The sequence below is a fragment of the Astyanax mexicanus genome, chromosome 13 (assembly GCF_023375975.1).
Source record: "Astyanax mexicanus isolate ESR-SI-001 chromosome 13, AstMex3_surface, whole genome shotgun sequence".
NCBI lineage: Eukaryota > Metazoa > Chordata > Actinopteri > Characiformes > Acestrorhamphidae > Astyanax > Astyanax mexicanus.
Genome location: NC_064420.1, coordinates 2,846,106 through 2,858,580, shown reverse-complemented (window position 1 = coordinate 2,858,580; position 12,475 = coordinate 2,846,106). Strand labels below are relative to the sequence as shown.

At 38.0% G+C, this 12,475-nt stretch overlaps 1 protein-coding gene across 5 annotated transcripts in view; it reads right to left on the bottom strand.

Annotated features, from left to right (window-relative positions):
- Positions 1-12,475, bottom strand: part of lrp1ab (low density lipoprotein receptor-related protein 1Ab) — a 175,206-nt gene that overhangs the window by 8,108 nt on the left and 154,623 nt on the right. For all 5 annotated transcript variants that reach the window (XM_049462890.1, XM_049462893.1, XM_049462891.1 and 2 more), the window contains exons 69-84: positions 11,710-11,816; positions 11,353-11,485; positions 10,890-11,012; positions 10,070-10,192; positions 9,823-9,954; positions 8,371-8,508; positions 7,858-7,980; positions 6,471-6,763; positions 5,394-5,572; positions 4,921-5,027; positions 4,367-4,486; positions 3,658-3,834; positions 3,121-3,261; positions 2,249-2,413; positions 2,002-2,163; positions 1,137-1,308 (exon numbers count right to left, since the gene is read on the bottom strand). In XM_049462890.1, coding sequence (XP_049318847.1) covers positions 1,137-1,308; positions 2,002-2,163; positions 2,249-2,413; positions 3,121-3,261; positions 3,658-3,834; positions 4,367-4,486; positions 4,921-5,027; positions 5,394-5,572; positions 6,471-6,763; positions 7,858-7,980; positions 8,371-8,508; positions 9,823-9,954; positions 10,070-10,192; positions 10,890-11,012; positions 11,353-11,485; positions 11,710-11,816 — 2,395 coding nt within the window. The remainder of the gene's footprint in view (positions 1-1,136; positions 1,309-2,001; positions 2,164-2,248; positions 2,414-3,120; positions 3,262-3,657; positions 3,835-4,366; positions 4,487-4,920; positions 5,028-5,393; positions 5,573-6,470; positions 6,764-7,857; positions 7,981-8,370; positions 8,509-9,822; positions 9,955-10,069; positions 10,193-10,889; positions 11,013-11,352; positions 11,486-11,709; positions 11,817-12,475) is intronic.

Genomic DNA, 12,475 nt, shown 5'->3' with positions numbered 1-12,475 from the left:
TCTCTCGACTCTATTTTCTTGTCTAATTCTATTTCTCACTCTGAACTTCTCTCTTTCTCTCTCTTGGTGTCTAATTCTATTTCTCACTGTGAACTTCTCTCTTTCTCTCTCTCCTTGTCTAATTCTATTTCTCACTCTGAACTTCTCTCTTTCTCTCTCTCCTTGTCTAATTCTATTTCTCACTGTGAACTTCTCTATTTTTCTCTCTCTTCTTGTCTAATTCTATTTCTCTCTCTGAACGTCTTTTTTCTCTCTTTTCGTCTACATGTCTCCCTTTCTCTCTACTTGTGTCTTTCTAATTCTCTCTATTTCTATTTTCTCTCTCGTTACTTATCTATATTTCTCTCTCTGCTTGTGACGTTTCTATTTCTCTGCTTATGATTTTTTTCTGTTCCTCTCTCTACTTGTATCTCTATTTCTCTCTTTCTTTCTCTCCACTTGTCTCTCCATCACTTCTCTCAGTCTCTTTTGCCGACTTATTTCTCCTTCTGCTTTTTCCAATTTAGGAACTACTACTATTTACGAATTTAAACTAACAGTGAAATTAAGATAGCACTAGAATTAGTTTATTATTTTTAGAAGCACTTTTACAGTTTTCTGGCTGTTTATAAACAGTTTTCAATGTTATTAGCGGGCTTTCCCAAGCCAACTTAAAGTTTGTTATGAAACGTTTCTTTTCTAGTTATTATTATTACACTATTAGTGTATGTTAGTCATTGCTTGTTAATGAATAGTGTTTAAACAAAGGACATATGATGTATCCATCAAAAACACGTCAGTTTTAATATAAAGGATGCTGCATTCAATTAAAAGGACACAGACAGATAATCAGGGGTGGGAAGTAATATGCTACATTACTCTGATATATTTAGTTAAGTAACTTTTTGAACTAACTCAACTTTTAAGAGTTGTTCTAAAAGTTACTTTTATTTTATTTTAGTTAATGTGTGATGCCAGAAATGTACTTTTACTCTTTTTTAATTTATATTCATCTTTGCTTTGAAGTAACAGTAATTTCACCACTTTTAGTTCTGTTTTTGGCTACTCTTGTTCTTTGATCTGCAATCAAAGGTCTCAAATATTCTAATACCCAATTGTTTCACTGAAACAATAAATAGTAATAACAGTGATCGTACCTGCACATCACTCCTTCAGGGTTCTGCTGGATGCACTTGCCCTTCCCACAGTACATGCACTTGTCCACGCTGCAGGTTGGGCCCTGGAACTGCGCGGTGCAGCGGCACAGCTTGGTGCCGTTGGCCGTCTGCTGACACGTTCCTTTATTCTCACAGAAGTCCTCACAGTGTCCTGCAGAGGAGAGAGGAGACGCAGGACAGACAGCGGTCAGCATTAACAGGGTATCAGCAGGTGCAACACCTTTATTCAGTTTACTGACTTTACAGCAATTTGAGATTTCTGTATTTAAAGGCAAACCAATATTGTACATAAACATTGATCATTATGCACAATATAATATTTTTAGAAACTGTTTTTTTTTTTAGGAAACTGAGAGCTAAATGCGAAATTGGTGTAATCTAACCCTCATGCCTACAGTTTCCCTGAGCCACAGTAGCTAATGTACGTATACCACCAAATATATCACCCCTTTAAAGACATAAATAAGCTCATTAATTAGGCTTAGTTTAGTCTGTCGTTAAATCAATTAGCTACAATAACTTGTGCATCAAATTTGTAACACACAAAAATAAAAAAAATATATAACTTACTGTCTGTGGCATTTTAAAGACCTTTAGAACGACTATATAACACAAATTTAGTTTTTATTGGCACCAAAAAAGTTTAAAAAAAGGAAGTGTGAGCAGTGAACGCTGCACATACTGCGAGTGTAAACTGCATGGAGCAGCAGAGACAGCGCCTACCAGAGTCCGTTTTAACCGAACCAAATAGTTCTGGTGTAAAAATGCCTTTAAAGAACAGAAATATCAAACCAGCACCCCTGTAATGAATGTCTGCGTCTCTGATCTGAGAATAAACACTCACTGTACTGGCACTGGTCTCCCAGTAAGCCCTCAGGGCAGCTGCATGTGGGCTGGTTGCCCTGGCTGACGGTGCAGGTGCCTCCGTTCTTGCAGTAGTCGTTGCACGTGTTCAGGTTACAGTGGGGTCCGGTGAAGCCGGTCGGGCAGCGGCAGGTAGGAGAACCTGGAGGTCAGAGAGGGAGGAGCTGTTACTGGACTGTGCTGGGTATTCTGGGAGTATTATTATGGGATGAGGGTGGACGGAGTACCGGCTCGTGAAGGGGTGCAGGTTCCTCCGTTCTTGCAGTAGTCTCTGCACTGGTCCATCTCACACCTCTCCCCTTTGTAGCTGGTGGGGCAGCGGCACTTGGGCTGACTGCGAGCGTTCAGGAAGCAGCTGCCGCCGTTCAGACACTGAATACTGCACGACGGAGCTGAGAGACGGGAGAGGGAGGAAAGAGAGAACGGACGAAAATAATATTTTAATAATTAAACTAATGCTAATCTGATTTCATCTGGAAAGTTTAACCTACCACTTAAAAATGATCTAATATTGCAGTAGCCTGTGCTTCTTACAGGATAAAAATAATGGCTTGCTAATATATTATTAATGCAAACAATATATTTAACACTTTTTTTTTTATTGAAATGATTTTCTTAAGCTTAAAATGAAGGCAAAATAAAATTATATTTATATTAGTGGTACCACTCACTTAAAAATTAATGGTATTCACCACCACAATATTCTGTGCTTAATCATAATTAAAACCATGATTATTTCTTTAATCTGTAGTATTGGGTCGTTTTTGATGCTTTTTTAAAAATTAGAATATTGTATGAGAATGTTGAGTTTAACTAAGTGTTTTTTAATAGAGAAAATATATGCTAATCTAGCTCCATATTCCACATTAGATTATATATTATAAAATATAAATAGAATATAAATAATATTACCTTCCTATATTATCTTACACTGAATCTTTTATTTTACATTTAAATTGCAATTATTAAAAGTTTTATTGTTATTATTTACTGTTTAGGTAAAATGTAGTTAATCATGATTAATCTTTGCAAATTATGCCATTAATTATTTAATTTTCTATTTTCAATCTAATTTAGTTTCAAATAAAGTGTCACTTACTGACGGGGGATTGAGTTGCTGGGGGCAGCTCCACACAGGTGCCGTTATCAGGTACGCGGTCATTAGGGCAGGTGCAGACGGGACCACTGGGGCTGAGCAGACACAGCCACTCACACTTCTTCCGGTCACATGGGTTAGCAACTGGTACACACACACACACACTATAATCAACACTAATGTACATTATATGGCCAGTCTGCTCTCTCTCTTTCCACATCCCTAAACCCATACATCACCCAGTGCCCCTACCAAACTACCAAACTAATGTGAGGGTGGAGTCAGCTAAAATCAGGGGTTTAGTTACCCTTTAAGTACCTGTTTTCTGTAAGGATTTTACTGAATTCTGCTACAAGAGCAATAGTGAGGTCAGAAGTTCCAGAACGTACTGGATGAAGCACCACAAATACTGGGGGGATTTATATAAACTAGTTTAGTGTGTAATTAATGCATCTGTGCTGAAATTAGAAGAACTAAAGAATCTGAATGCCTTTATTAGAAGTGGTGTCCACAAACATTACACTGTAAATGCACACTTACTCTCCGGCTGTTTGTAGCGGTGGTAGAGCACTATGTCAGTGGCGTGGTTGATGCCAGTAGTCAGGTTTTCCATCGGGCCCTTGCCGAACTTGTTAACCCGGAATACGTAGTTGTTGACGTAGGTGACGCCGTAGATGTAATCCTCATAGATATCAATACTGAACGGGTGGAGGAGCTCTACAGGGCAGAGACATTTGGTTTATAGAAATTTCATTATAGAACCTTACTTATCGATATCAATATGCCATCTTTGATCAGCAGTACTAAAATACACAGGTCTGGAAAAAAACAAGAAACTACTAGTTTCATTGATTTTACCAAATTGAGGAAGATTGATGATCACAAGCCATCAAGCCAAACTGAACTGCTTGAATTTTTGCACCAGGAGTAAAGCAGCATAAAGTTATCCAAAAGCAGTATGTAAGACTGGTGGAGGAGAACATGATGCTAAGATGCATACAAATCTGTGATTAAAAATCAGGCTTATTCCATCAATTATTGATTTTTGAACTCTTAAAACATTATGAATATGAACTTTTTTTTGTTGTCTCAGCCATTTCTCATTTTCTGCAAATAAATGCAAAATAAGAGAAACTGGAGTTTTCTCAATTTTTTCCAGTGTGTGGTGTACATATAAAACACATATATTTTTGATTTAATCACAAACTCTCTACATGGAGCATGCAGCGAGTGAGTGCAGGTACTGAACTGTTTTTGGCATTGGAGACGGCCACCACGGGGTCTGTGCCATCCAGACGCACACTTCCAATCACAGAGAGCTTAGCATCAGCCCAGTAGAGACGCTCGTTAAAGTAATCCACCGCCAGACCTAACAAAAAAAAAAAACAGAATATACACAGTTTTAAAATCTTGAACACATGTAGTTATAGATGGACTGATCAATGTTCTTGGGCTGATCATTGACCTCCGACTGTCTTTCAGCTCAAACGAACTGACCAAAAGAACTGACTTGCCTATAAAGACTCTGCTGATCAGGCACGTGCGGGGGGGAAGGGTGGCCGTTTGGGTCTTCGTGCCCCTACTGCCCCCAAAGTGCCCTTTTATTAAATGTAATGCATATATCCTAAATTATATATATATCCTGGCTAAATTAGAGAAATACATAGCCGATCGTTTTTTTTTTCCTCTCTATATGTAGCCATTGATATATATATATATATATATATATATATATATATATATATATATATATATATATATATATATAGAGAGAGAGAGAGAGAGAGAGAGAGAGAGACTCACCAGTAGGCCACTGTAAGTGCTCATGCACCAGTGTCTGTCTCAGAGTACCATCCATGGCTGCGGTCTCAATCTTAGGGTGATTTCCCCAGTCTGCCCAGTACATGGTCCTGAGATGATGGACAAAACAAAGACAATCCACTAATCAAAGCAGGACTACACTATTAGGACATAAAACTAGCTAGCTAAACATACATTATACTTTGAATTCGGTACAGATACCCAAACAATACGTTTTTCGATACCTTTTTGCTATCTAATTTTGATACCCAGCTCTACTTGGCAACACTTTGTTTTTTACATGGACAAAAGAAACTTGTGTACATTTGCATGTGTCGGCAACTTAAAGTAGCCAGATATCTGGACATGAACTGAATGTTTGCATGACTGTCTGTAATTTTTATTGTCAAAGAACAACAGTACTAGTTTCTTCTTCATTTACCCAGGCAGCAGATTATACACTATCTATCTCTTACCCTCTAGGAGGATCCACCACAATAGCGTAGGGCTCATCAATCATTCCTGAGATCAGAGTCTTCCTGTTCTGGCCGGATATCTGAGCCACCTCAATAACGTCACGACCAGAGTCAGTCCAGTACAGGTTCCCAGCAACCCAGTCCACTGCGATTCCTCTAGGAGTCTTCAGACCTGGAATCTGCAACAGAGAGAGGAGCGAGTCCTTTAGGTATAACACTGAAATGATGGTGACGTGCAAAAAGTCTTAAAACAACCAGGAAGTGCGTTTGTCAGTTGTTCATTTAAATCAGCATGGCATAACTGTGTATAATTTTAGTGATTAGTTTTCAGTTGATAAAAAAAAATCAATCAGATTAATCGTAAAAATATGTTTATTATAAATACTGTGCATTTTCAGGCTGTGTAAACTTGGTCACGTGATCAATTGCATGCAACACATTAAAGGGTGACTAACCCTCCCGATTTTTCCTGGCTCCACCCTCAGCTCAAATTTAAAGGAGGCTAAAAAAAGGGAGGGGTAGTTTTGGAGGAACAAGGAGTGATGTATGGGTTTAGAGGCGGTGTGAGTGCATTGTGCTGCTCACTAGCCTTGAACCTCAAAGTTTCTTTCACACGCGACGCGTATCAAAAATAAAAGGTCTTGGATCCAAAACTTTTCTTGGTAGTTTTATCTTTACTATGAAGTTATAAAACAACACAAAAGATGAATTCCTAACTAAATAAAGTTACATTCATTTTAAAGTTATTTTAAAGCCTGGCTCGAGGCTTCTGGAGTCTTCTATGCATCATTACGCTTATATATTGGAGTTAGTAGCCAATCAGATTACAGCATCACATTAAATTACAAAATCTACAAATTTATGTTAAATATTAACTAAGTATTAAATCAACATCAACAATATACAACTGTAACCAAACCAAAGAAATGGCTCTAAAAGGGTGGGACAGGAAGGAGAGCTGATTGGCTGAGCTGCAGCATATGATTAAGTGATGATAATTTAGTGGCTCTTTGAAAGTTGGCAGCAACTCATTTTACATAAAAAAAAGAAAGAAAAAAAAGGTGCGAGGCTGCATACTTGAAGGTTAGTGACGGTCCCCTCGCTCTGCCTCCTGCTGCGGTGGGAGTTGGGGGAGGAGCCGGACAGAGATGAGGACACTGAGGGCAGCTGGAAGGAGGAGATGCCGCTGGTGTGCCAGTTGGTCCAGTAGATACGGTTGGTCTTCACATGCAGGTCCATGGCATCAATGCGGACGTTGGCGTCACCCTGGAAGGTCTGCTCGTACGCCAGGTTGGGCATGCCGGGGTCCAGACTGCGGATTTCGTTATCATCAGCGATGTAGAGCACCTTCCTCCTGACCACAGTCCCGTCTGACAGAGACATTTAGAGACATATTTAGAGATTTGAGAAAAAGAGGGGGAATAACGAAGGTGTAAAACACTGTAGGAGACGACAAGGGGGTGGACAAAATATTGATATTGCGATATATTGTATAATTTTCATTTTTCATTCATCAAATATGGATGCAGACTTTTACTGTGACACAGGAGCTTAAATGAAGAGTTAATAAACCTGCTGTGAAGATTATTGGTGGTTAAATTCTGTGAAACTGACACCAATGAATCTGTGATAATTCCTGGTATTTATTTAGGAGTATTTCATCCTCTTCAGTAACGTGCTGTAACTCAGATACTGTAAAGTATCATAGATTATTGTCTCCTGATATATCGAGTATCGCAGAATCACAATATCACAGTATCGTGATGTCATGGCCAACATATTGTGATACCGTATCATGAGATTCCATAATAAAAATAAAAATATTGGAAAAGTGTGTTATAAAAAATGTTCATTGTCATTTAAAGGAAAAAATTTATAAAGATCACAACAGTTCCACATCAAGATTTTGCACATTTTATTCTTTCTTTAGGTTATTTCTTTTTATTTTAACATTTCTTTTCACATACTATATTTTCCAGGAATTATTTTTTTCTTCTTAAATGCATTTTCCTTGATATTTAAACTAAAAGTTAAGGGAAATTATAGAATGTTTCTTTACTTAAAGATTTTTTTTTTCTAGGAATTGGTTAAAACTGTTGGTTAATTGGTTAAAAACACCTCAGACTGGTCTTTTCTTGATGTCTTTCTTGATGATCTTTAAAACCACCAATTCAACTAGATTTTAGTAGAAATCTATTGTATAATTTTGTATTCCTAATACGATCTCTTTTTCTCCACTGATTTGAAGGCCAGTTATCACATCCATTCATTCATTAATATGGCACACAGCCTGATCAGGGATTTTAAAAGTACCGTGACAGTCGTGTTGAATGATGGTGCAAATAAATTGGTTCACGTTTATCTGCTCCAGAAAGTCCTATTCTTTTTGCAGTACTTCTCTACAGGGACTAGACAATATAAAATACTAAACAGAGGAATATGGCTGTGTGTAAACTCGAGTTACCGTCAGCGGTTTTGCAGGTGTCGTTGACCTTGGCGAAGTGTTTGTGGCAGCTGCACTTGTACGATCCCTTGGTGTTGTTGCAGATGTGAGAGCACACGCCAAACTGCAGGCACTCGTTTTTATCTGAAAGACAGGAATCAGTAGAATTAGCACTGCGCCACTCTCCCACTGATGCTGAGTGTAGAGAGAGAGAGAGAGAGAGAGAGAAAGAGAGGAGAGAGAGGAGAGAGAGAGAGTGGAGAGAAAGAGAGGAGACAGAGAGAGAAAGAGAGAGAGAGAGAGAAAGAGGAGAGGGAGAGAGAGTGGAGAGAAAGAGAGGAGAGAGAGAAAGAGAGGAGAGAGAGAGAGAGAGTGGAGAGAAAGAGAGGAGAGAGAGAGAGAGAGAGTGGAGAGAAAGAGAGGAGAGAGAGAGAGAGGAGAGAAAGAGAGGAGAAAGAGAGGAGAGAGAGAGAGAAAGAGAGAGAGAGAGGAGAGAAAGAGAGGAGAGAGAGAGAGAGAGAGAGAGGGGTAAACCTTGGCAGTTGTTGAAGCCGATGTTCTGGAAGCCTGGTTTGCAGGAGCAGAAGGAGTCGCTCTTGTTGGTCACACAGTGAACCTCCTCAGTCTCTCCACACAGAGACTTGTTGCTCTTACAGTCGTTCAGCATGGTGTCTGGAGGAACACACACACACACACACACACACACACACACACACACACATTGCAGATGTTTAACATGGGCCATATCTAATTCAGAGATTGTTAACCCAGAGGGCAAAAGTGAAACTACTATAACCCTTGACCCCACTTTTCTGTTTTAAATGTAAAACATTGTTCCAATATATATGGTAACACTTTAAAATAACTTTCATTAATATATTTTTAACTAATGATCAGAAGATGTGAACAAAGCTGTAGTTCATCAGAATTTAAATATTTGAACATTAACAAATGCTCACACACGACACTCATTTATCAGCATGAATATTCTCATATTAAAAATGTTAGCAAATCATTTATTGGCTCATCAGAATTTGTACATTAATAAATCGCTAGTAAATCTGAATTTTAAACCAGGCAAATGTTTATCAATTGCAGTTCACTTTGCAATCAGTGCATTCATTTGTATTTACAAATGTTAATTTCTAAAAAAAAGTGAAAAATAACAGATATTAATTATGAATTAATAGTACATTAATGAACGTTATTATAAAGTGTTACTCAATATATAATAGATGATAATAATAGATCATTATTTGTAAAAATTAAACTTTATATTTAGGGTTAATTTAGGCTTGTTAATTGGTCTGGCATAGTACATGTGTCAGAAAAAAAAAACATTTATTTAGTTATTTTTATTTATTAAGCTGTTTCTCTGCATCAGATGCACACAGCTGAGAATTCTAAAACTGATGTTTATTTGGGCAAATGACGTTAATATATATATATATATATATATATATATATATATATATATATATATGACTTTCTACTATGTTTAGCTTGAACATGATTTAGCATGAACTTTTACATTTTTTATTAATTTTTACTTATATTGTTTTTTTTATTACTATTTATACCATTTTGTTTTACTTTTATTACTTTTTTAAGGCTGCTTTCACTCTAAATGTGGAAATTTTCCACCGCACTTTCAAACACACTGTTTTCTGTTTTTTGTGCTCCTTAGATGCAGAAAATCAACGTTATCTCGATTTTCCCATCCAATCAGCTACTAGTCAGCTTTATGGTGATGCCAAAACACCAGGAGGGTTAAGACTAGAGCATGCCTCCTCCAATACATGTAAAGTCAGACTCTGCCTCTTTTTGAACTGCTGCTGATGCTATAGGAGGAAACGCTCGAATGAAAGCGCAGCAACTCGGTTCTGATACATCAGCTCACAGACGCAGCCTTGTGCTGATCCACATCACCCTGATGATGTAATAAAGTGTGCCTGTGTTTAAGAACAAAGCCCAACAGCTGCTCACCCAGCTTGCAGCCGATCTCGTCTGAGCCGTAGTCCTCACAGTCGTTGAAGAAGTTGCAGCGCAGGGTGGAGCTGATGCACTTGCCGTTGCTGCACTGGAACTGATCCTTTCCACACTTGTTCGCTTGTTTGTCTGTTTAAACACAGATCCAAACCCACATTAGACTCCACTCCATCATCCGATCAGAACAGGAGGGGTGTAAGGAAAGGAAAATGAGAGCTGCAGCTCCAGAACAGAAATAACTCACCACAGTTGAGCTCGTCAGAGTTATCCCCGCAGTGATTAACGCCGTCGCAGTGCTTTCCGTTCCACAGGCACACGCGGTCGTTCTGGCAGCGGAAGTTTCTGGTGGGGGGGCACACAAACTTCCCTGCAGGAGAAACAACATCTGGACTAAGCTCCTGAATACAGCTGTTCAACATCTTTCACCCTGGAGGTTATTTTAATTAGGATTTAAACATTAGTATTGCTTATTTATATAATAAACTGGATAAATATTCTTCACCTGTTGTGTGGAGCTTTATTATTATTTTTAATAAGTATTATTTAATAAGTAGTTTGATTGATTGATTGTTTTCGGTTAATACAGTATTTTTTCCTATTCAGAATCTTAGAATCAGGATTTAAACAGAGGACAATAACAAGAAGAGAGCCAATTAGTGAACTACAGTGTTTATTACCTTATTTTTCTATTAACTGTTAAAATCTTACAGCACTTTATGCTTCTTTCTGCTGACAACTTTTATGGACACTATGGAGATTTCATTTTCCAGCAGGACTTGGCACACTGCCCACACTGCCAAAAGTAACAATTGGTCTTAATATTCTATTTTTCTAAATATTCTAATTTTCTGAGATGCTGATTTTTGGGTTTTTATTGGCTGTAAAGCCAAACATAATCATCAACAATAAAAGAAATAAACTAATAAAGTAACTTTAAATTTTTTTGAGATGCACTAGTATAATACAACAGCTTGCACAACTAAACACCAATGACCCATGTCCAGTACGATTTTATAATATAAAAAAGAATAAAATAGCAACTGATTTAAGGAGGGTTTACTTACGGCACTCCTCCGGGTTTTCGTCTGAATTATCTCCACAGTCATCTTCACCGTCACATTTCCAGGCCAGAGGTTTACACAGTGTGTTGTTACACTGGAACTCGTCATTGGGACAGAGGCGTTCAGCTGAGAAACAGAACCACAAGTGTTTTAGGTTCACAGCTCAATCCAGAAAGCCCCTTAACCTGGTTCCCTCATCATGCAGGCATATCAGCACTCAATAATACACACAGATGATGGAGTTTATAAATTAACCCCTAAACACTCAACAAATTACAAGAAATGTAATGTAATAATGATTTTTCATTTAATTGTGGCACATATTCTGCATGTTAGTGAGAAAAAGTAATGCATCTTATGGATTGCATTTATATTTTTGGTGATAATAATGGTTGTGATCACTGATCTAAAGGATACAATAAAAAAAAAAAGAAGAAACTTACAGATATGCGCTGTAAACTCTCACCTGCTACATCACACCTCTCCTCATCACTGCCGTCCATACAGTCGGCATCAGCATCACAGCGCCAGCGCAGCGGGATACAGTGACCGTTCTTACACTGGAACTGATCTACATCACACTTCAGATCACAGCCGTTCTGCACCACACATCACCACACACACACCAATCAATACTCTTCATCTAATCAATCAGCAATCCATTACAACTGATTCTTATTAAACACATATTAAATAAAACATGCTTAATTCAGAATATAGGGGCTGAATACATATATTTAAGCTAAAATAAATTATATAGTGTGTGTGTGTGTGTGTGAGAGAGAGAGAGAGAGAGAGAGAGAGAGAGAGAGAGAGAGAGTACCTCGTCTGATCCATCAGAACAGTCGTGATCTCCATCACATTTCCACCTTCCAGCAATACAGCGTCCGTTAGTGCAGGCAAACTCACTCTCCGAGCACTGACGCGGCACTGCAGAGCACACACACACACACACACACACACACACACAAAGTGGATGTTGACTGCAATTTTATTATTATTAATGTTATTTATTTTTATATTTATATAATCTAGTGCATCTCATAAAAAAGGGATATCATTGAAAAGTTACTTTATTTCAGTAATTCAGTTTAAAATGTGAAACTCATTTAATATAGAGATGCAAGACATATATTTAACCCCGCCAAAAAAAAAAAATCTGTGTCTCCGAAAATTAGAATATTATATAAGAACAACTGGTACTATTGGCAGTGTGGGCAGTGTGCCAAGTCCTGCTGGAAAATGAAATCTGTATCTCCATAAAAGTTGTCAGTAGCAGAGGGAAGAAGCATGAAGTGCTGTAAGGTTTTGTGGGAAAACAGAACTGCACTGACTTTAGACTTGATAATAAAACACAGTGGATCAACACCAGCAGATGACAGACATGACTCTCCAAACCATCACTGATCATCAGTAAATTTTACATTTCATTTAAAGGAAATCAAGGGATCAGAGTCTGGAGGAAGAGTGGAGAGACACACAGTCCAAACTGCTCGAGGTCTAGTGTGAAGTTTCCACCAATCAGTGATGGTTTGGAGATGTGAATTTCATTTTCCAGCAGGACTTGGAAATCTGACCACACTGCCAAA